The sequence below is a fragment of the Ischnura elegans genome, chromosome 10 (assembly GCF_921293095.1).
Source record: "Ischnura elegans chromosome 10, ioIscEleg1.1, whole genome shotgun sequence".
In the NCBI taxonomy this organism is placed as follows: Eukaryota; Metazoa; Arthropoda; class Insecta; order Odonata; family Coenagrionidae; genus Ischnura; species Ischnura elegans.
Window position 1 is genome coordinate 95,474,154 of NC_060255.1, and position 23,141 is coordinate 95,497,294.

The 23,141-nt window shown below is 40.0% G+C and overlaps 2 protein-coding genes across 3 annotated transcripts in view; both read left to right on the top strand.

The window, feature by feature from the left end:
* Positions 1–979, top strand: part of LOC124166744 (obg-like ATPase 1) — a 29,393-nt gene extending 28,414 nt beyond the window's left edge. The window contains exon 12 of the mRNA XM_046544416.1: positions 604–979. The gene's annotated coding sequence lies outside the window, so the exon portion shown is untranslated. The remainder of the gene's footprint in view (positions 1–603) is intronic.
* A 944-nt stretch (positions 980–1,923) lies between these two features.
* Positions 1,924–23,141, top strand: part of LOC124167323 (zinc finger FYVE domain-containing protein 9) — a 47,200-nt gene continuing 25,982 nt past the window's right edge. The window contains exons 1-10 of one of the 2 annotated variants that reach the window (XM_046545301.1): positions 1,924–2,123; positions 2,405–2,490; positions 6,007–6,143; positions 7,233–8,469; positions 10,727–11,349; positions 13,525–13,675; positions 15,257–15,448; positions 19,449–19,550; positions 21,491–21,592; positions 22,531–22,665. In XM_046545301.1, the coding sequence (XP_046401257.1) occupies positions 2,433–2,490; positions 6,007–6,143; positions 7,233–8,469; positions 10,727–11,349; positions 13,525–13,675; positions 15,257–15,448; positions 19,449–19,550; positions 21,491–21,592; positions 22,531–22,665 (2,737 nt within the window). In that variant the 5' untranslated portion in view covers positions 1,924–2,123; positions 2,405–2,432. The remainder of the gene's footprint in view (positions 2,124–2,404; positions 2,491–6,006; positions 6,144–7,232; positions 8,470–10,726; positions 11,350–13,524; positions 13,676–15,256; positions 15,449–19,448; positions 19,551–21,490; positions 21,593–22,530; positions 22,666–23,141) is intronic. The other variant, XM_046545302.1, reaches the window with a different exon arrangement.

Below are 23,141 nucleotides of genomic sequence, written 5' to 3' on the forward strand. Positions count from 1 at the left end.
CCATGAGATGCACGGGGCACTCATATTTTGACCATGAACAGCAGAACGGTGAAGCAAACTGGCCATTGGATTTCAAAGCTCAATGCTTCAACCTCTCTACACATATGTCACACATAATGGGTCAAAACTAGATATGTATTCCCTTCTATCTTCTACCCTCCACTCAACTTCTGTGATCTAAACTTAACAATGAGCAGTGGAGTTTCGATTACTTTTGTTTCGTTCTTGGGAGTAAACTTTTGTCTCGGGTCAAAACTAAACTCCTTGTTGATTTTAATTTCGTGCGGGAACAAAACTAAACCCAGGCCTTGTATTTTAGTTTTGCCTCGAAATGATACATTTTCGTTTCATTTCACTTGCCATCCCTGCCTCATACATGATGGTTTTTTCTGATTTTGTGAGATGTACTTCTATATTGGCAGAAGGCTCATGCTTGTTGGGTGGCCCTAGGTTGATGGATGGACCAGACCCTGGGCCCCTGGGGCTCCCCCATTGATCCGGCCCTGGTTGTGAGAACAATGAGGGGGACATTTTTTTATCAGCATGGAAATATCATAGTGCGATAAATGGTATTAATTTTGTTTGTTTTTTTTTTACAATTAGGTGTGCCCATGCCTTGCTGTTTGCCTGTGCTCAGCTGCTGGCCACCCAAGGATCTGTCCAGTGCTCTCTGTGTGTGTTGTTCCTGTTGTGTGTAGCAGAGGTGCTTGCTTGCTCCTATGTTGTTGTGTCATGCAGTGACTCCCATTTGTCTGTGATCATGAAGGGAGTGGACTGATCAAATGGATTGATGATTTCCGACGACAGCTTTGCCGATACCCCTTGATTGCTACCTTTTGACCTCTTGAACACCCAGCATTGCAGGAGAGAGAGAGAGTGATGAGTGACCCCTTTTGGAATTCCATAAATGTTCTCCTGTAGTGCCAGCCTGCTCATCAGTGGCACGTAAAAAAATAAAGGATACTTTTATGGATGATGACTCTCATTCATTTTATTTCACATTTAAAAGTATTGGAAAGCAGTGAATTGATGAATCACGTGTTGTCTAAGTTTTGAAATTAAAACTGGATAGCACTAATGCATAAGTATTTCATATTATTAGTGGTGAGTGCAACAGGTATAGTTAAAATCTACTTAGGCAACAAATTTTCTTTTTGCTTTCGTATCAAAATCCATTTTTTGGGAATAACATCTCTACCTGGACCACAGTTTTTACCATTAATTAGGCTGCTACAAAAGCCCAGAGTAACTACTGCATCGGATAAAAAATTATCAATAAGAAAAGCCTGTTTGTTGCTTATACATATGTATACAATTAGCACGACATCCCTGTGCATTATTATTCCTGTACAGTGGTAATACGATGCATTGCATTAAGAAATCAATAGAAAGTTTCAATGAAGATATTGAGTGAGAAAAATTTAAAACTCACCGAAATGCTCATAGTGATTAGAATAGTGAAATGAACAACCGTGCTTATGTTGGCAAAAATGTGGCGCCAAATACGAAATGCTTGGTTTCCTACGGTCTTTGTTGAAACATTACTTAATGTGTGAATTAGTTTCCCATCTTAAATCATCGTGCATATTTGTTATTATTAATGACTAGATATATTTTAATTTACTAATTGATAAGCTCTCACGAGCGTTTTTTTTCGTATTCCAGATTGGCTGGCTCGTTGTCAGTATATAACCATTCCAAGAAATTACATTTTAATCGAATTCAGGCAATACATAAATTATATTTCAAATTAAAAATTCATAAATATCTACATGAAAGATACTGATGGCCTTCTTACTCATAATGATAATTTCTCCGTCCCTCAATCGCCGCGGTTGTTCCTTGACGGCCTGGCTAACAGTAGCGACATTGCGGATACTTCTGTAATTCCACATGTTTCTTGATAAGATGAGAGAACTTGTCTTAACTATAGCCTCCTGTATTACCTCCTCCGAGTCCGTGTTACTGCTACATAAATTAGGAATGTCAGATGATAGTACTTGTTAGTTGGTCAATTTCTTAATACAATTGCGTAATTTCGGTATCATTGCTAAGTGGGTGTCGTAAAATATACCTTCCTTCTTGGAATCATCACTTTGGTGATCAGTAATTGAGATGGCAAGGTGAGTGAGAACTTAAAAAGTCCCCGAGTGACGTATGAGGTTTGGTTATTAATTCGGTGATATGTCTGCTGATTTTGTGCCTTGAGTGGAAAATTTTTCAATGTTTTCGGCACTTACTTGTCTGTTTAAACCGAATAGCATCTTTGTACGGCAATTAAACTGCGACGTTCCTGATCTAAGGTCGTTCTGGGTGATTTATCGATGAAAGCCAATAAAAAGAAGCGAAAAAAATACTGTTCAGTTCATCTTTGTGTTTGTTTACCGACTATTTTCATTTTCAGTGCAAGAATGAAAATCTGACATTCGGCCATGGAGAAGTTTGCTGTTGATCTAGACAAAGTGCTTGATGACTTTGAGCTAAACGAAGGTAATGATTCATACACCTCCTATGCCTCGTCGTCTTGTACGCTGTTAGCTGATCGTAGCGTTGAATCTAGTATAAGTTTTAATGGTCCGGCATTTATAGATTTTGTAATTGCAACGTTTAAATGTGCATCTGTATCAATATATTTTGTATAAATCATTATTGTATCATTATAATTGTATTAAATACTGATAATTCATCATAAATTTCCTTTGAAGTAAGTCTATTATAAGTTATATCAATATTGTGGTGTGGTTTTGATAGCTTGACTTCCTAGTTAGGAAATAACCACTCAACTGATAAAATCTTGTCGCCTTGATTTGTCATAACGCTTGGTGCAAGCAGATACTCAGTTTAAAATAAGTAAACAAACGGATTATTAAAAAGAAGTAATTTGTTCATCGAAGAACTTTTAATAGGGTCTCTCACTCAAGTGCAAAATCTTAAATCATTAAATTAATTTGGTTGATGCAAAGAAAGTAGCAACGGGCAAAATTTGCTGCCCATTCTTCAGGAGTGTCTGATGTCATCAGGGTTTTAATTCATGAAACTCACTTGAGTAGAACTGCTCTTTGAGTGAAAGAATTGCCAACAGTAATGTAAACAATAACAAACATGAGTCTTCTGCAAGGGTCTGAGGAGTGGCTGAGAAACGTCACCTGCTCTATATGAGAGTGGGACTTCATCAACTTATCTCCAATAGGGTTTAGAAAGGCATTCTTTTTTGCCGAACATATCTCGATAAATAGACAATTGACCAAAAATACAGAATGATAGGGGTCGTTTTATGTTTCTTACTCTATCGCTACGGGCAATTGAAAATATTGGTGAACAAGCCCAATACATATATATTTCTGGTATGTGAACTATCTATCAGTATTATGTTTTCCTTTCTTGCATGAATTATGGTGCTTAGCTTACAGTTCAAAAATTGCATGCATGTTAAGAAAAAGTAAGTTAACAAGTGGTACTTAAAACGTAAAAATGATAATTTTGATAATTACATTAATAAACTGCTAAGGATTCCCCCTTCATGGTATTTTTTTCCATCTGTTGTAAATGAATAACTATTCGCTGGCAGCATGGAAAGATTCCTTGGTTTCATACCAGTACGGGAAATAAAAATTAGGTCTGAAAGTCGTGGAAATTTCTGAGAAATTAGATTATGGTCTGGTACAAGAGGCACAACATGAAGATTGCATAAATCATTGTTGAATGTGCTGAGTTCAAGCAGTGAGGTGGGAGTTTTGTTGCCATATTTGCTATCTCCAACTGGGCACTTCTTGACTTTATTTCTCGTACCTCTAGTACAGCTTCACCTTATTTCCCAATGTATCTTTCGGTATTTTTCCATAAGGTCCCTATATTTTCGAGAGTTTTGTGTGTGATATAAATTTGCACCGTATAAAGTCAGGTGAATTAAAAAGATTACGCCTGGAAATCAGGGAGAGTGAAAATGGAAAGTTTGTAAGAATCCTATGAACCCTGATTCCCTAACCTCACGTGCTGTATGATGTGGGAAAAAAATATTTTCTTGTTGATCATCCAGTCCTGAAGAGAATTATTTTCATGCTTGAGGGAAATATTCAGGAAATCCCATGGTGAACGGCTGTAATTAATTGGATTCTGCAGAACTGAGAAATGGCCTTAACATAGTGATCAAGTGAGTGTTGTGATGTCTTATTTTTATTTTATTCCGAAACCACGGTATACAGCTCATAGCGGCCATTTTATATTGGGGTATTCAACAAATTTGACAATTGCACGTACACGGACAACCATACCCTGGATAAGGGAAACTTTTATCGAATTTTTGATGATGAGGTGCTTGGTTTTAATCCACACTTATTTATTAGAGAAAGACCCAGGGTTCAACACAGGTAAAAGGTCCAAGTTTTCAATCCACACCTATTTTCTACTGACTGAATCGTGTTTCTAAATGGTGGTGCCATCATCACCCATCACAGCTGTTTTGAAACTGGGGTCAATCCATGATAAATGAGTGAGGATTGTAACTAACCCTTTCAAGACAGTGGAGTTCTCACCTTAGCATGACTGCTGTATTGAGCCCCAAGAGACTCTTCCGTGCCCTCCGTACAGACCATTTTTGCAGGACATTCGTTAAGAAGTGTCTTGCTGATAATCACACACTCTCAGCACCAACCTTTTTCGACCCTTCCTAGCAGGGACCCCGCATTGTCTCAGACTCCAAGGGTAGTTGGGCTCCCTCCTTTCGGGGTTTATAACCCTACCAGCGGCATTGGTTCGTGGTCAATCATTGAATTCCTCGTTTTATTCGGAGAATTGTCAAATTTTGAACGAAGCTCTGCCATCAATATTAATGCATTTCATGCCGCAACAATTTCCATGTTAATGCTTATACTGAAATCGAGATTTATTGCAGAATTTTGTTTAAAAATTGTGAATGCTGCTCAAAAGACGAAGAATTCAATTATGAGTTTATGTATTTTGAGAAAGGAACAAATATTTATTTCGAAAACTGACTGAATGAACAATTGTATGACCGCGATCCCTTTCCACAAAGAGGGGTAATTTAAGACGAGGGGTTCGGGTTCCTGCTCCCGGATTTCGAGGGTATGGCTTAAGTCCTGCTTTGTTGGGTTCCGAAACTAAGACTTCACGTACCCGTGACCGTCATAAAAGGGGGAGAGCAGGAAAAACGTATATTCTTGGCATTCGAACGCTTGCATAGAAAATTCTCCGACGAAAATTTGTGGCTTCTGTCTCCCGGGTCAAGAAACGTCCTGCCGCATATTTTTATCATTCATAGGGAAAGGGTTAAGTACTTCTCATTACAAATATTGTTAACTTCCACAAATTTAAGCTTTACATGATTACTAATTGCTTACTAATGCTTAATTTTAGTTTTGCTGTTAAGGAATGGGGACAAGGCCCATTTGGTCCCATTGTTCCCCATGTGTACGTTAAGTCATTGATCAGCTGTTGAGCAACAGATGAATTTTAACTAAAAACAGGTCGGTTCGACTGTTTTGTTCATTCCAATTTCAATTCGGTTTCTGACATCGGTTCTTGATCCTTTTCCTTGGTTCCAGCCCTTATTAAATGGGTTCATATTCTTTCCTTTATTTTAAAAACCTTTTGTGAATTTTTTTCAGGTATTTTGAAAACTACTATAATGGGTGCATTTTACACAAAAGTGTTTTAATTCTTAAAATCACTCTATTTAAAGTGTTTAGTTTAAATTAGTTATGCCCTTGGAAAGTTTTCAAATTGTGTTTTGCTCAAATTCTTTCTGTGCCTATTCTTTTTGGCTGCAGTTCTGATTCCAGTTCCAAGCTAAAGAACTGGTAGAGTCCTGAACCAAAGAACCAAACTGGCCCATTCCTTATTTTAGCATAAATGAAGCTAATAACACAGAAACAAGTCAAGGGTTGAGTGACTTTTGCAACTTGAACTCGGAAGTAATCACAGAAATTTTATTGCATTCATGTGTGGTGTAATGTTAGAGGAATAATAATAATTGTCCTTCCCATACAGACCAGGCTGAAAGATTTGCTGCCAAGAGCAAACCCTCAACACCTCTGCCCAAGGTGCAACCACAGCCTCTGCCAACGCAGCCTCTTCTCAGCAGGCATCTTCTGGACAAGAGGGATAGTCACCATGAAGCATCAGAGGTTTGCAATGAACATGTATGATGAATTTTTTTGGTTGCAGCTTGCTGCTACCAAGTTGTCGTTTTCAGACGTTTCTCCTCCCATCCTGGAGGCGTCAAAGTTGAATTCATTTGGCTCTCTTTGATCGGTCAGCACCATTTTTGATTCAGCCTATCATCGTTAAGGCTCTTTTCCATTTGGGGGTTGCAATTTATTTCCCTGCAGCTGCAAAAACACTACATGGCAGCAATCCTGAAAGCAGGATTGAGCTGACAACTGCTTTTTGTGGAAAACTCAAAGCCAAGAGATGTAATGTATTGTCTCACATTAATATTGCTGATTGAAAGAATTTCATATCAGTGTATAGCCAATGTTGGGGCTCCTTGTCACAGAGATTGAGCTTTTGTTGACAACTGTAACCAATATCAAGCTTTAAGTTATGTATTCAAAGGGTTCAAAGTGATTATTATTACAAAGTTTTTTAATGATACATACTTGTACGTAAATTATGTTAAATGATGTTTGATGAACATTTTAGCTTTCCAATCCAGGTAACGATGAAAGCAAAGAATGATAAAATTGGGAGGTAGATGAATTTGAGAAAGACTTCACCAAACGTGCACTATTTCACTGATAATTATTAGTGCAGAATTTAGAAAAACTGTGGGATAAAAATGTTATTTGGATTATTTACTTGTGGCTGAACTAAAACATTCCCATGAACTTTTTCCTAATTTTAAAATGTGTCATTTGTTTTCAATATGGTGCAGAAAAGAATTTATTTTTTCAGATTTAAAATTTGAAACAATACAATGTGTTATTGTTTCGTTAGAGCTCAGGTTTTCATAAAATTAATATGAAAAACAATATATTACCTTGAAACTGAAAATCACTTTGGACCTAGCCATCCCAATGCCTCAGCCAAAGGGGCTCATGAACCATTGCTTCCCATTGATGGTAGGATCAAATGCCCTGATGATATAAACCGTTGGCATTTAAGGAGTATAGTATTTAGCGAATGATACCTGTATTTTATTTTGCTAATAAAAGAGTTAATTGCATGCAGTGTTCTTTGTTTAGTTTCATCACATGTTCTTTCTTGTTTTGCAGAGGTCCTTGCGTCGCATAAACCTTTTGGATGCTGACTTTGCCCCTGATCCTCACCCCCAAGTGCTCTCATTCTCCAGTAGCCAGGAGAAGAGCACTGTCGTTATCAATGACTCCTCCCATCCTGTCTACTCTGCTAGACCCAGCCAGCCTCCCTTGGCCAATGGACAGCCCACTGCAGAGGAGGAAGAGGCGGAGGAAGAGAAAGCATGTAGCAATAACAGTGATAAAGTCTGGAGCAATAGAGACATACTCGAGGACTCACACGGTGCTTGTCTCTCACCTCCCTCTTTACCTCCCACTGCTGATGCCGCAGTGTGTCCACCTTACTCTGTCAAAGAGTGGAATCAGGGCAGAAGATCACCTGAGGAGGCTGGTGACTGCCACTCACCAGACCTTCCTGTGAGCAATACTGTTGATGGATGTGACAGCAATCCTTCCATTCCGTTAACGGGTGATGAGGAGCCCGTCAGGAGCTCACATGACTGCTTGAGTGTCGATGTGGTGGTGCCGATGGCACCTGATTCGGACCGTCCAGTGCTAGAGGTGGGTGATGGGCCCGTGCCTTGCTCAGTGGAGGATGGGGAGAGTTTGCCTCAGCGACGTGATTGTGTGGAATTGGAGCAGCCTGTGGTGGAGGAGGGGATGGGGATTGCTGAGGATGTGGAATCAGAAGAGGATGCCGTCGGAGAGAGGGTGGAAGAAGGTGAGCGCCAACTCCCTTCGCAGCATGAGGAGACACGGCCCATCAGCTTCAAGGCAGAGGAGGAGTTGAGTGACGTGGACTTTGCCAAGTACCTGGAGGAGTTGGAGCAGGAGGAGGAAGAGCCCGGTGTTGTGCATGAGGTAGCGAAAGAGGTGGTAGTGGACTCTTCTAGTGTTGAGGCAAAGAGGGAAGATGAGGGAGTGAAGGTGGCAGAGGATTGTCGAGAGGAAGCGTGGGAGGAAGAGGGGAGTGGGAGGGCACTGCTGGATGGTGCCATTGGCGCCTCCCTGCCTGCTCCGATTGCCTCGTCTCCGCCCCCTTGCGCGATGGAGGAGGGTGGGGAAGTGGGAGAGAGTTGCAGAGTGGAGGGAGGGGAGGAGGGAAGGGCGGTGGCAGCGGCAACTCCTCCTGTACAGCGACCGGGCACCCTGCCCCTCGTGGCGGTGGACGCTCTCCCTCATCCTCCCCCTCCTGTGCCGGCTGCAAAAGAGGAAGAGGAGGAAGATAGCTCCATACCAATCCCTCTTGTCATTGGTGAGTGGGAATTCTTGGAACATTTTAGTTTTATTCACCCCATATTTATTCAGTGAAGTTCTTCTGGGTTTGCCCAAGTGATTAAAAAATTTGCCTTACCAATGGTTCGGTTAATTTTTTGTTTCTATCAGGGCTGTTAAACCAAAACAATAGTACAGACCAAAAACAAGTTTAGAAATTCAGCATATTAAATAGCATACAAGAGATAGTTTAATGTTTCAAACAGTAGTAAGTATTGAATGCTTGTTGAATAAAAACTTTTGGGCTATGTCGCCACGTCAATTATTGGGTGGCCCCAATGTTTCCCGACCGATGCTGGTTCTCAAGGGATTCTGAAGAGGTGGGAATTTAAATTCATGTATAAAGGTATCTGTCGCATGTGGTAGGTGGAGGGGAGTGGGAGGTTGGAGGAGTAGGTTGTTGATTATTTTTGCTGTGTACTGGTTGCCAAGTATGGCTAATTTTAATGCCAGTGTCCCTGTTGATATTGTTCTTCTCGTCTTCTATGGCTTCTCAGATGAGTCTCTGTTTAAAACCTTTCACTTTGGCAACAATTTTTGCTTCTTTAAGGTCTATTGTGTGGCCCAGGGCTGTGTGTTCGGCTACTGCGGACTTCGCTGACTGCTCCAGTCGAATTGCTCTTTCATGCTCCTCTAGGCGTGTTTTGATCGATCTGTCAGTTTCTACGATGCAATTCTTCCCACAGATCTGGAAAGGAATTTGTTAGACCCCTTCGACTTGTTAGATTAGTTGTTAGTTTCTCAGATTACATCATTTAATGTGTTGAATTTCTTAACTTTTTTTGATGTGTGATGTAGTTTTGCTGTATTAGCCCTTATGAAGCTTTAATAATGAGAAAAGGTTTTTAAAAATTAGACCAATTGTTCAAGAACGTAATGCAGGAAAAAAAATGTAACTTCTCTTCATTGAATTAGTATGTTTTGATCGAAATCACAATTTACTACCATATATTTCAATTTCAAGTTAAAGGAAGCATTCAACTGAGAATGGTATTAATGGTAACATGCCACTTCAAGTCTGAATGGGGAAATGAATGTCTAATAATGTGTTGAGGGCTCTCAGGAATCAAAATATCATTGGATATATCTCATGTGATTTCCTGTGCTGATTATGTTGGTTGACGGATTGAGTTGAATGATTCTCATAATAAAAATTAAGCAAGCAATCTTGTTGCCTGTTCAGCTTTCTGTGATTATTAAGATCATGTTTTACTGCTTCACGTCCATAAGTAATTGATTTTGGAATAATTTCTAGTATTAGGTAAGATTATTAATGTTTTATTATTCCTGAGGGCCCACCATAGCAATATTGCTAGATTATAGGTTTTGCCTGATTTGGCATTTCTGGATTGAGGATGCTCAAATTTTATTGCTCTATTTCACATCTGTGAGTGTCCAGAGACCTCATGGAATCTGAAAAAGTGGAAATACTCAGGGGATTTCTTTATTTTTCTAAAAAAACTAGAAATTGCATTGCATCCAAGTTACTTTTGGCCAGACAGTACCATTGTCATGCTTTCACTAGACTTGACAAGAATTCAAACTCTCAAAAGCTAGACTCCAATTTTCATATGTGACTGTACTTTTTCACATGCTTATTCTGTTGGCCAAATCTGTGTGATTGGGACCATTCCGGTGTGGAATCTTTTTAGGAATTTCAGTGAAATGTTGTCAGGAACAAAATGGATTAAGTATTTCGGAAACACTTTAAGTAGGTATATTTACCTTGAAAACTTGGAAAACTCTGGGAAAATTATTTTTATAGTGACTGTTTGTATGAAACTGCCTGACATCATAGAGTTTTGGGTGAAGCCATATAAGATTGTAGATTGTTATTTTCAGAAAGTTTATTCTGTCTATAACTTAGTAATAAAACTTAAAACTTTGAGTGAAGTGGCTTGTGGTTGACTTCCACCTTGTGACAACTGCAGCTGACGTACTCATACTGAATAGGATCGCAACTGAATATCTTGGGAAAATGACTTTGACGGTGTCGGCCTAAGGCCGGCAGCCACTCATCTCCACTGCTTCATGCAGCATCCTCTGGTATTGATGGTGGAAGAAAACAAATGAGGACTGATTTGCATCAACGGAGATATAACTGATGTCTTGTATGGGGGGAATCCATGATTAAATTTAGCAGAATCACTCTCTATGACCTGGCATCTCATGATCTGATGACAATAGCAACTTAATATGTGCGTGTCCCTTAAGTGTGCTGTGTTTTTATCTTGCAGGCCCTCCTGGTGCTACCCCTGCCAACCCATGGCCTCCGTCAGACATTTCAGCGCAAGGAGCAGCTTTGAGAGTGAATGAGTCAGCCTCTGGATCTCTTCCTTGTGTAGTTGGCGTAATGGAGGGGGCAACAGTTGGAAGGACTATGATACCACCCAACCTTCCGAAGGTGATTGGAGGTGCCCATCCGAGCTACGTAGAGACCCAGCCCACTGCTGCACCAGAGGGGGAGGTGAAGGTGGAGGGACACTTGTCCTCGTCGTCTTCATCTTCGAGTGAGGCCGATGAGGCAGGGGTGGGGAATGACTTGGAGGGGGGTGGTGAAGGGGCCAGTGGCGAAGGCAGCAATGACTCCTCGAGCCCTGAAGTGGCGCCGAGTGGCCCAGTTGAACAGCTGGGCAGTGTTGGGATGTCCGAGGGAGACTTGTCTTCATCGCCTGTGGCTCAGGCGGACATTGTTGTGGGTGAGGAGTCTAGGATGAGCCACGGCTCGTCATCGGGTGGGCTCTCGCTGGGTGACGTGGCGCCGTTCTGGGTGCCGGATGCAGATGCCCCAGCTTGCATGCTGTGCATGTCAAAGTTCACCTTGATCAAGAGGAGGCACCATTGCAGGGCATGTGGGAAGGTATGTACGCAGGGTTACTCATGACAAAGCCATGATTGCCTCTCGTCATCATCATTAGTCAACAATCCTAGGAGTGGTTTGATGCAGATCTCCATTCCTCTCTCCTATCAGCTAGCCTTTTCATAGCGACGTTCTTTTTCTCTTTTACATCCTTTAGAAACTGCCTTATGTAACTCACTTGGGGCCGTCCCTTGCTTTTCTTCCCTTCCACCTGTCCTACTACAGTTTGGCCGCCGAGAGTTGTCCGTTGACAGCTAGAAGGGGTAGGGGGCAAGGTTGCCAGGTAAGAAAGGGAAACGCCCACATCACATGTAAACAAAAGGGTTCCGTGAAGAAAGCAGCCAGAAGGGACGACGAGCGTGAAGGATCCAAAGGAAAATCCTTTGTTTTGGCGATTCACAGAAAGGGCTTGTTTTGGTGGTTCAGGCTTATTTCAGTGCTTCATGCGCATGTGACAACGTTGCATGAGTAGGCAAGGGTATGAGGTGCGTTTGGGGGACAGTGATTGGTTGCAAACCATATTGGCGCAGGGTTCTCCGCCCCTCCTTTTAAAGTGCCATCGGACAATTCTCGCCGGCTGGACTGTACGATTGTTTTCATCAGGCCATCGAGCCTCACTATGTGGCCAACTAAGTTGTCCTATCTAAGGTTTTTAGTGGTGGTCTCTTTTCTCCTGCTCTTGTTAATAATTCCTCATTATGTACTTGGTCGATCCATTTTATGTTCATCATTCTCCAGTAATACCACATTTCAAATGCTTCCACTCTTGATCTCTCTGCTGCTGTCAACGTCCAAGCCTCGCTTCCATAGAGAAACATGCTGCATATGTAGCATCTGATGATTCCCTTAATTTTAAGCTTTTATTCTCAGCTGTTGGGAGATTATTCCTTTTGCTTGGTATTAACGATTAAAAATAATGAATGAAAAGGTAGTCAACTATTTAATTAAATCATTATTGTATTAATGCATTGACATTTAACTTTTAATCATGGAATGACTCAATAACTGGTCATGATAGATAATTTTTGGGGAATGTTGGTAGGGCCAAATTTCATTATCTGACAAGCTGTGGAAAGTTAGAATGGTTGGTTTATTTTCACATATTTGTGAATATGTAAATGAAAGATATTAAATACTATGGGAAATATGCATCTAAAAATAAAGCCTAATGATTTTAAAGAATCTGAATTAGGATATACCTATCCAAAAGTAAATGATGAAGTAAGTTTTACCGTTAAAGGTAATTTTTTTTTAATGATAACCTTAAATAGTTGCTTTTTCATAAAAGTAATCTTCAAATTTTACTCTTTACTTTTTCGTAAATTTCCTGTAATTTTAATCAATGAATTTATTTTCTTAACTATTGCAACTAAGGGCGAGGAAATGGTGAAATGAAATGGAAAAATTGTGGTGTGTTGTTTGCCTCAGAAGTCCCAATGCTCATTACTTTGTTTTAGTCTTCCCTTGAAACAAATGGGTATTTTTTCATCCCTTCTTTCAGTTGGAGAGTCATTTTATTTTTTCTTTGTCCACTAAATTCATCAATACATCAGTCATGCATGCTCAATACAGGAGAGCCTCAATTACCCGATGTTTGATTGATCATTTATTTGATAATACTCCTATCGCTTCCATAGTCTGTCACCTCTAACATCCTCATACTGTCCCTTTCCTGCTCTCCTTTGATCTCTTATCCCACCGTTCCTCACCTTAGAGAAAATGCCAGTTTTTGTGTGGAATGGGTGAAAAAATTTCAGAAAAAGCATGAAACCTAAGTCTCATAAAAATTGCTTAGAAATTTATCATAATTGATCAAGATTAATTATTATCCACCTGTTTTGGTTATAACTTTTGATCTTCTCCTTCATTGGATGATCAAAGCTCTATTGCAATTATCATAAATCGCTCAACAATCGCCCACCGAATCAAATCCGCTCATCTAGTAGCCCTAATAGTACTAGATGAGCAGATTTGATTTGGTAGGCGATTGTTATGCGCTTGTGCAGTGGAGGTATCGAGATGCGCAGGCATCTCATGATCTCAAATGAGTAATAGCTAACTTATTACATGTATATCTGGCTTACATGTATATAAGGTTTTTTATTTTGCCTTTGTTCATCATGTTGATTTGTGAGTGGAGAAAGTGTAAGCATTGATAAATATTTCACTACCCAGGTGCTGTGCTCAAAGTGCTGTAGCTTCAAGGCACGCCTTGCATACATGGATCACTCCGAGGCCAGAGTCTGTGCTCCGTGCCAGAGTATAATTGCTCAGGAGGCAGCTGCTGCTTCACCCACATCCGGGGGGTACTATCCTCCAAATTCAGGTGAATCAGTTGGGAGTTGTTTATCAAATTACCTTTTTTGTGGTAGCATGATTGTGGAAAATGGGAAAAGGAATATGTGAAGTAAATTATGTTTTGCCTTTGAAAAACAGTACATACTGTGGTCAGCATTCTGCCTTACTATGGCAAGCCTTCATGTTTAACCCAGGAATTGAAGTAAAAAGCTTACAAGTACCGTATTTCTCCGAATATAGTCCCCCTCTGAATATAGTCCCCCCACCCCCTAATTTTGAGGCTTCAGTTTTGGGAAAAGTTAAGAAAATGCATTTGAATATAGTGCCCCCCTTTACTTTTACCACAGGAATTTTTGGAAAAAAGGGGGGACTATATTCAGACATATCCGGTATCAATTATTCACATAATAATACCCTTGCGGTGTTTTTTGATTATTCATATCAAAAAGTTTTGATAAAATGTGGAATTTCTTCTAGGCTTATTGAAAAATTGTCATTAGCAGTCGCCAGGAAAGAATAGCTAATGGGTAATGTAATAGCAGTTCGATTATGATTCCTGCACCCTGATTGAATTGCTTCTCACGAGATGGTGCAATGCAAGATTTGCCTGTGTGTGGTTTTATGGTTGCTGTCAATTTTATTTAGGTTACAGTGATGTGAAACATTTCATGTACTTACTTCAGAGCCATAAAAGGTTGAAATGAAACTTATTTTTATGGTAATTAATTGCTAGGCATGTGATGAAAAGTTCTAATACTAGAATGAGATGCCCCTATAACTATGAAAACTACCAATATTTTCTTTTACTGCCCTACGCTGATATCTATCCACATGCTTGTCTGATCTCAGAGCGTAAATTTCAGGTATCTCCATAAATATGCAAATGAGAATCCATTGTGTGCAGCTAATTCAAATTGTACCTGAATGCATAAAGGCTGCATTAAGGTTATGATAAATTTGGGTTCATAAGGGTTCAGCTTCAAGAAGGGCCGTGCCCTTAGGGAATTTTTAATCATCAATGAAACCAGTGTTTTAAATAAATCTGCGTATCCTAATAGTTTGTGTGCCTATAGTTAGTCATTTGATTTGAAAATCTGCAATTGGAACTTAGTAGTATAATATAAGTTCTTATTTAAAGTTTAAAATCAAAGTAGAGTTTATTCCTTTAGTTTTGTTTACTTTAAACTTGGATTTAATTAAAATTTGATGTTGCAATTATTAACTAATTTCTTCCTTCTAAGTTAATCACACCGATAGCAGACCATATAATAGGAACTCGAACGTCTTTCTGTTCACTTACTTTACTTACAATGCACAAAATAAAGCATGGTTATACGTAGCAACAACGGAGCAACAAACAAAGACAACAATGGTAAACCAAACAGACTACTGACAATATTAATATGCACTGTATAAATGAAACATGAATAATAAAAATCACTCACTCCAACATTTAAAATGTGTGTGGAGTGGTATCCTTATCAATTTTGATTTACTAGAAATTGCTTCATGAGTCAAGTTATTTAGCTTTGAAGCACACTCTGGAAGTGCATATCCCTCGTCAACCTATTCTATATCTTGTAAAACATTTTCTTTTGTTTGGTTGCAGGTCGCCAAGGTGATTGTTTGCTGGACCAGGCATCCGATCATTCACCACCAAGGCGCTCTGGTGCTAGTCGCCCGGATCCCAACAACCCGATGGAGTACTGCTCGACAGTGCCACCCCTGGAGCAGGTGGGCGAGAGGGCTAGGGCCCCTCCTCCCTCCGTCATGGTACCAGTCGGAGTACTCAAGCGAGAAGGTGAGAGGCTTGCTTTTTCCCATTGAGTAGTACCGTATATGTCTGAATATAGTCCCCCCTTTTTTTCCAAAAATGCCCAAGGTAAAAGTAAAGGGGGTGGACTATACAGGCGGTCCCCGACTTTCGTACACAATGCGTTCCCGAAAACTTGTACGAAAGTCGAATGTACGAAAGTCGAACCATTGACTTCCATACTAATTAGGGGTTACGTTCCAAAAGAGCGGAATATACGTACAACAACCTTTTTTTTACGGAATTCATTTCAATTGACTTAATTTTAATAATATGTTAATAAAACTCCTCAAATCATCTACAGTGAAACCTCGATATAACGACACCCCACGGTGCACTAATAAACACTCGCTATAGCGAATTGTCGCTTTACCGGAGGTGGAGCAAATAATAGCCAATATACCTGTTGCGAACAGATATATAGGAACAGGAATGGTGCGGCGACAGATAAACATCTATCCGATAAACGTAAGCATTAATCCAGACGAAAGGCGATGTTTTTTTGCATCACTAAATTTCCTTACTCAAATAACGACTAACTATTCAAACAATTTATAAGCGCCGCACTGAATAAAAATCATGCAAAGCATTGTTTCGTCATCATTATATTTATCGAACGACAGTTTACCACATAAATTTGAGACTGAGCACTCCATTAACTACATTTCTAACAGATCGCTAGCAATTACAGAGGTTAAGGAGTCTTCATGAAAGTCTTCCGGCGGTGAAACCCTCGCTATGGCGAGAGCCAACACCGAAAGGGTCTCGTAAAAACGAATTTTTTAACACGCTTATTATAGGGTCAATTGACGGTGCATCGGCTATCTCTCGTAATAGCGGGGGTGTCGCTATAGCCCGTACTCGCTTTAACGAGGTTCCACTGTAATTTCTTTCGAAAATACACAGAAAATGCAAATAAAAGTTTAAAAAACAAGAACTCTGTTGGCTATCGAGTAAAACTTCCTCTTGGCGTTTAAGTTGACGTTCCACTTATTATGTCCACTATAAATAAAAAGACATATCAAGAAGCATAACAAAATGTAGTTGTTGAACCCGCACTCTGGATACCTTTTAATTTTTACACCAAAATTCGACATTTGGCAGGTGACGTTCGTTTCGCATGTTATTCAAAAAAGACAAACGGAATTCGGGTGATATTTCGTGCAATATCGTTGCTGAAGGTATACATGAATTAAACAGCACTCAAACGAAAAAACACAATTAGAAAGAAGATCTTACTAGTTTTATTGAAAGCTATTTGATGATGTCTAGTCAACTTCTTTTGAAAAATATCTTCAATGAAGGCTTTCTTCTTCTCTTGATAAAGGAGCCTATAGCAGGCAGTCTCTCTCCCAAATAAATCACCTAGATTAGAGTCAACTACCAACAATTCCCTTCATTATATACGTTCGTATTGCTAGCATATATTGCCATTTGAAACAATTGAATGTTGGGATGCGCAATAAACATCGCGGGAATTTTAAAAAATTACAGACCAACGTCCGAAAGTCCGAGTTTAGCATACGAAAGTCAAGTAATTGGTGTCAATTTTGAACGTACGAAAGTGCGAATTGTACAAAAGTCGAGTGTACGAAAGTCGAGTGTATGAAAGTCGAGGACCGCCTGTATTCAAGCGCATTTTTTTTATTTTTCCCGAAATTGAAGCCTCAAAATAAGGGGGGGACTATATTTGGAGAAATATGGTAATATTGGTATGGGATTGAGAACATAAACCAAATTGTGATCATTGTGAAAGGGTCATGTATGGTTTGTGGTGAAAATTCTTATAATTAATTGAATTAGACAGTTCACAATTTTCCTCTAATTTATTTGTGCACAGTGGAAAGGGATATGTGATGGAGGGTGGAAATATTGTCAGTTGTGAGAGGAAGGGTTATTTTTATGTTCTTTAGGGTTAGAAAAGATTCCAGGGGAACTGTCACAGACATGACTGGGCTTTTCTTCATATGATGGACAAATTTGTGGAAATATTACTATGGATTTCATTATTTGCCACTTCTTTTTTAGTCTTCTTTCAGTTATTTAGTCTTCTACTTTAACATGGTGTATTGTTAGTTAGCTGCAAATAAATAAAAACCCTACTTCTATTGATAATGGTATATAAAATCAAATATATATCACACATAATCTTGAAGTATAGAGATCCTATGGTGTTTATTTTAACCTTGAATTTTATTATGCCAACAGTTTTCAATTTAATGATTGATATAGCGTCTGCATCACTTACGTCACCTTTGCCTTTCGACAGCACTTCCTGTTCGGAGGAAAAGGAAGTGAGACTCCTCGGTGTTTTCCAGCAATCCTCATACCATCATGTGGCTCATATTGGTCTCATAGGGGCTTTGTTTTTGGTCCCTCCCTCTTCCAATTTTAATGCTCAGTGCATTTTGCTACATGTGCAGTACAGTGGGGGGAGATAGATCCACCCCAGAAACCTAAAAGTGAAAATGATATTTGTATTAGAGTAATTCTACTTGTTTGAATTACACTACGTAAATGTTTTTAGTTTTATAGCTCCCAGATTTATTCAAATTGTTAGTTGATTTTCATAATTTACAAATTCTAATTTGTAAACTCTTTCTATAATTAATCCGCCTACGCCTTTCTTTGCCTGGTTATTATCACCCAGTGTTGTGTACTATTCAATCTGATCCATCCAATCCCAAAGCCAAATCTCATTTACGCCACAGATACAATAAATGTGCATTTTGGGTCCCATCTGTACACACACCTGTTTTTGTGTGCACATGGACCCAGTAATAGAATATTAAATTAAAAATAGTGTCTGCTGTCTTAAATTTCCTTTTAGTAGGTCCGGTGATATGTTTAGTCTCTGTGGTAAAGCTCTGTTAAAAGTTTGTAGCACGTGGGTAATTACCAGTTTTTGACCCTGGTAAATTATTTGTAACTACTGCAGGATGGAAGAGATGTGGGTGAAAGTAATCTTTCTCTTTTGGGACTCTTTTGAGAATGTTTACACTCACTGCTAATCACCCAACATTTGCATATGTATGATAATCAGCTTTTCATTACCCTTCTTGTATTGGCCATTCTGACAACCCTGTCTTCTCCTTAAGGCCCAGAGTAGAGGGTTACTTCTCCCCAATACAGCCTCACCTGAGGTCACTTTCCATTCTGCTCCCTGCTGTTCTGTGCATATCCATGCAAGGAACTTCTGGAGCTATACAATGGCTCCATGGTTACCAATCAAGCATCGGTTGTGCTCCATTATCCGTAAATAACTTTCACCTTAGGTTTCCAAGCGTTTCCGATTGAGTATCCTGAGCTCATTTTGCATTTATTTCCATTTCTTTTTCTAACATAACTGTTTTATGGCAAAATCCTTAAGATTGACTTATTTGTTAAGAGATGATCAAAGTATTTGTCTGAGTAAGTAAAAATCTTTGCATCCTTTTATTGTATGGGTTGACCTTTCTATATTCAATTTTCATTAATGATAGGTTTCTTGGGGTGGTCCAACCTGAGATATTTATCATTCTCCTTCAGTTTTGAACGTAGGTTTTCGCAGCGAGGGGCATCGTTGATAATGGCTTCCGGGTGCAGCTGCGTGTTGCGCTTTGTCGTGCAAGCTTTCGCGACCGTTGCAGGACGCATCATCAGGCGATGAATGATGCGTCCTGCAACGGTCGCGAAAGCTTGCACGACAAAGCGCAACACGCAGCTGCACCCGGAAGCCATTATCAACGATTCTCCTTCAGTCTTGTCCCTTTTTTTCTACTTAAGTGTAAACACCTAGCCTGCCAGTACGGGCACAGAGAAAAAGTTCCACTTGGCGTCTGGCATGCTAATGAAAAGTGGTTAGATCTAAATACGGCAGTGAAGAGCAACCCGTGAAAATTTGAAGCTGCTGGCAAAAGTTTAAATCTAAACTGCTGCTTTTCAACACTTGCTCTATTGTGTATTTCATCAAATGATGTCTAATAAGTCATTTTTATTCACTCTGCAGGCAGTAGCTCGCGGTCCAAAGGAGAGACTACAAAGCAAGTGATGTTCAGTGATGGTATTCGACCTGGTGGCGATCTGACTGATCTTGATCGGTCTCCAAATGGTGAGATGATGCTTGATGCAACCTATACACATCTGATAGTTGGTGACAGTCTTGCTTGCTGCTGCTGCTTTCACTGCTTGCTGCTGCTGCCACTTTCTGCTGCTAACTGCTTGCTGCCTCTTTCATTTGCATTCTGATATTTCCTTTATGTATGTGCAAATAGTTCAAATGCAAGACTTAGCATTTGAACTATGGTGGACTAAAAAAATTCTGGAAGAAAGGTCTGTTTTTCAAATGATTAATCAAGGCATTTGATGCTTTGAAGTCATCGATTCCCAGTCTTGCTGCTGCATTTTATGCTTTTCCTTATAGTAAAACTCCTCTAATTGGTATACCTGCAGCTCTGGAAGACTGAATCCTTATCTTCAGTATTTCCTCTTTCATTATACTTTGAGTATTTCACGTATTCACATCTTTTACCTGTAAGGCCACAGTCCTTTGCGCTTCCTAAATACTTTCACGTGTTTTTACAGTAATGTTGAGGTTGCAATCAGATTATCATTTCTTTGGCCAGGGACGCGAGAGTACCCATACCAGTCATATCCATAGTACAGAGAGTACCCATACTAGTCAACTCTTTGCAAAATATTGATCTCATCATGCAGGGACCGCAATTTTCTCATATGCTTGCTTGCTTGCCATTTTGTAACATGGTTCCACGAGGCTATTCTAAGTAATTACACACCGAATAAAACAAAATCTAAATGTACCTTAAAATTTAAGATTAATGGCATTAGTCGGTGAGCTATGAGAAATCAGAAAAAGATTGCAGCCAAGAATGACCGCAAAGTTGTTGAAATAGCTTATAATCCTTGAATTAAATAAATTTTTCATTCAATTTCGTAACCCCCTCCACTCCACGTGACCAGAAGTTTTACAATTTTCAGCATGCATGCATCTCAGTAATGTTATCGACGTAATGTCTCAAAATTGTAAAAAAGGCATTTGTTTTCTCATAAAATAAATAAAATCAGCATTAATATGTCAGGTTTAAGAATGTATTCCATTGGTATTCAACATTTATGGGAAGAAATGACATCAGCAACTAATGTTGCATGTTGGAGTAAATAATTTTAATAGGTAATGGAGTCCAAATAAAAAATAACAACATGGCAATTCAGGCTAACGTCTCATAGTGGGTGAGAAGGAACTTGATGAATGAAAATTGAACTTTGTTTTTCCACATAAATATTTATTCAATCACGACTGCGGTTGCGACGCACTGCGTCATCCTCAGGCGAGGAGTACAGTGGAAGATCGTCTTAAATACCTGACCGTATAAACTAGAAGTAGTGGGGGGGAATTTTGAATGGAAAATTTTGTACTCTGTTGATATCCTATTGTATTCTTCCCTCTCTCCCCTACCTCTCCCTCCTCTGCCCACCTTTCACTGCAGTTAGTCAGCCTGGGTGCATCGATCCTACCCACCTCCCCATCCTCTCACATCCCCATGGCTTTTACAACCAGGGGAAGACCTAACCCCTCCCTCCCAACCCTCCCCTACCTCTTGATAAATTTATGTGGAAAAACAAAGTTCAATTTTCATTCATTATGAGTAAATTCCACAAAGTGACGCCTCAAACCATCAACTTTGAGAAGGAACTTGGCTTTACTAAAGACTTATACGCCTAAAAATGGAAAAACAGGCAAAGGAAAAAGCACTAAGAAAAGTAAGAGCATGTAAGGTTTCACAGCAATGACTAATACGAAGGTGCCAAGACTAAGATACAAAGATCAGGGAGCAACTATTGATAAGCCCCTCCTCCTGTTCTCTGGTCGGTTCAAGGAGAGTAACTTGAATATTTGTGAGATGAACTTCTTTTGTAATGTATTGTTCATGCAAGTGTGGTTTGTTAATGCTGGTTTTATTCAAGGTGCCATTTTCAAAATTTCACATTGTTTCAACTTGAACTTAATGTGATGTCTTCCGTATGTTTCAGTGGCAAGTTCATCGGGAAAGCCCAGCTCTGCTCTGTCAGCTGTTCAAAGGAAAATAGCTAGCCGCCTAGCAAAGAGGGCGACGGGGACTGGATGCCCACCAGGTGAGAATATATATCATGGATCTAGCTATTGATATGTTCTGTGACCTCTCTGTTTAGGGGACATTTTACATGTTACAAGGCACGTTTAGCACTCGCAAACTTTGCATTCCACCTCTTGTTGAAAAGTTTAGAAGTTGTCCCAGGTTGAGGGGAGTGTAACTAGCTCATATGTGTACTCCACAAATGTTCTTGCATCACAAAATTCCTGAAAATAGGGGTGGAGCAGAGTCATGGGTATAGTTGGCTTGCCTATTTGTGGAAAACCATTTTTGTGTTCAAAATTTATAAATGTTTTGGACATGGACTTGGTAAATTTTTTAGTGGGAAGAAAGATTGCAGCTGTTTGGAAAATTTGAAAATGTGGGGTTAGGGAATTAAGACTTAGGTTTTTGGAGGATAGTCATTGGATAATCTGAGAGTTGAGTATATCTCTGATAATCAGTGGCCTACTTTAATGTGTGTGCAAATACTCTGGAGTGATGCATGCAACACTTAAAAGTATAATTTAAATTTCAATACTGTGCTCCCATTGACTTGAATAGTTTCAATTCCTCATGCAAGAAATTTCCAAGTCTATTTGATTTTATCAATATCAGTATGAGTCAAATGTATGCTGGTACATTTGGGTACGATCTACTTGAAGTTGTGGTAGGCAATTGATGAAAAGAAGTTCAAAGAGAGGTCTTACTCTGGTTACCTTATTTTTGGAATTAATGGAAGTGAGCAAGCATTAGTGCAAAAAGTACATGTAAGGCAAATGGCATGTGGTAGCTTCTCCTAAATATCTCCCTCCCCCCGTGATTGGTCCCGTAGCTTGTGGCAACCCCTTGTTTTGTCTCGGCACCTTTTGTTTGGTCACTTTGTGGTCGATGTGGATGGGCTGTTCCCCAACGCTGCCTTGCCTTCCCCCCTTCTGAGTGTTTGCCCATTCCTTTCAGGGTCCAGTCCGACCCCTCTGTTGCCTGCCGTAGGCTCGCCTGGTATCCCCGGCGACGCCCTGCCTCTGATGATTGTTGACCAGTCAACAGCCAATGGCTTGGTGGCAATGGGGGTGGTGGGAGGACTTGCCGGAGGTTGGTGTCGGTTGGTCACTCTGCCGTGGTTGTTGTCGCACTCCCCTTTGAACTCCGCCACCTTCCACATCGTGCCACCTGCCTCCTCTGGAGCATGCTCACCCTCGTGCACAATGCCAAGTCTATCCCGTCCCTCCTCTCCTCCACCCACATAGTGGCAGCTGCGATGGCAAACGATGGGATAGCTCTCACTCCCATCACTGCGCCATCTCTCCCACTAGGGTTGTTACAGGTCAGAGTGATCAGGGAAAAGTCTGGGGATCTTGAGGGGTGGAGGAATTCAGGGTAAAGTGCTGCATGAAACAAATGAATTTGTATGCAGTCACAAGCGTGGGTCAATTTTCAAGGTCCCAAATTTTCCATGAAAAAATCATTTGGCTCAGCTGGGATTCAAACCTAGATATCCCTATTGCCAGTCAGGTTACTACCAGTTACACCAACAACCTTGGGTGATGTAACTGGTAGACAACCTGTCC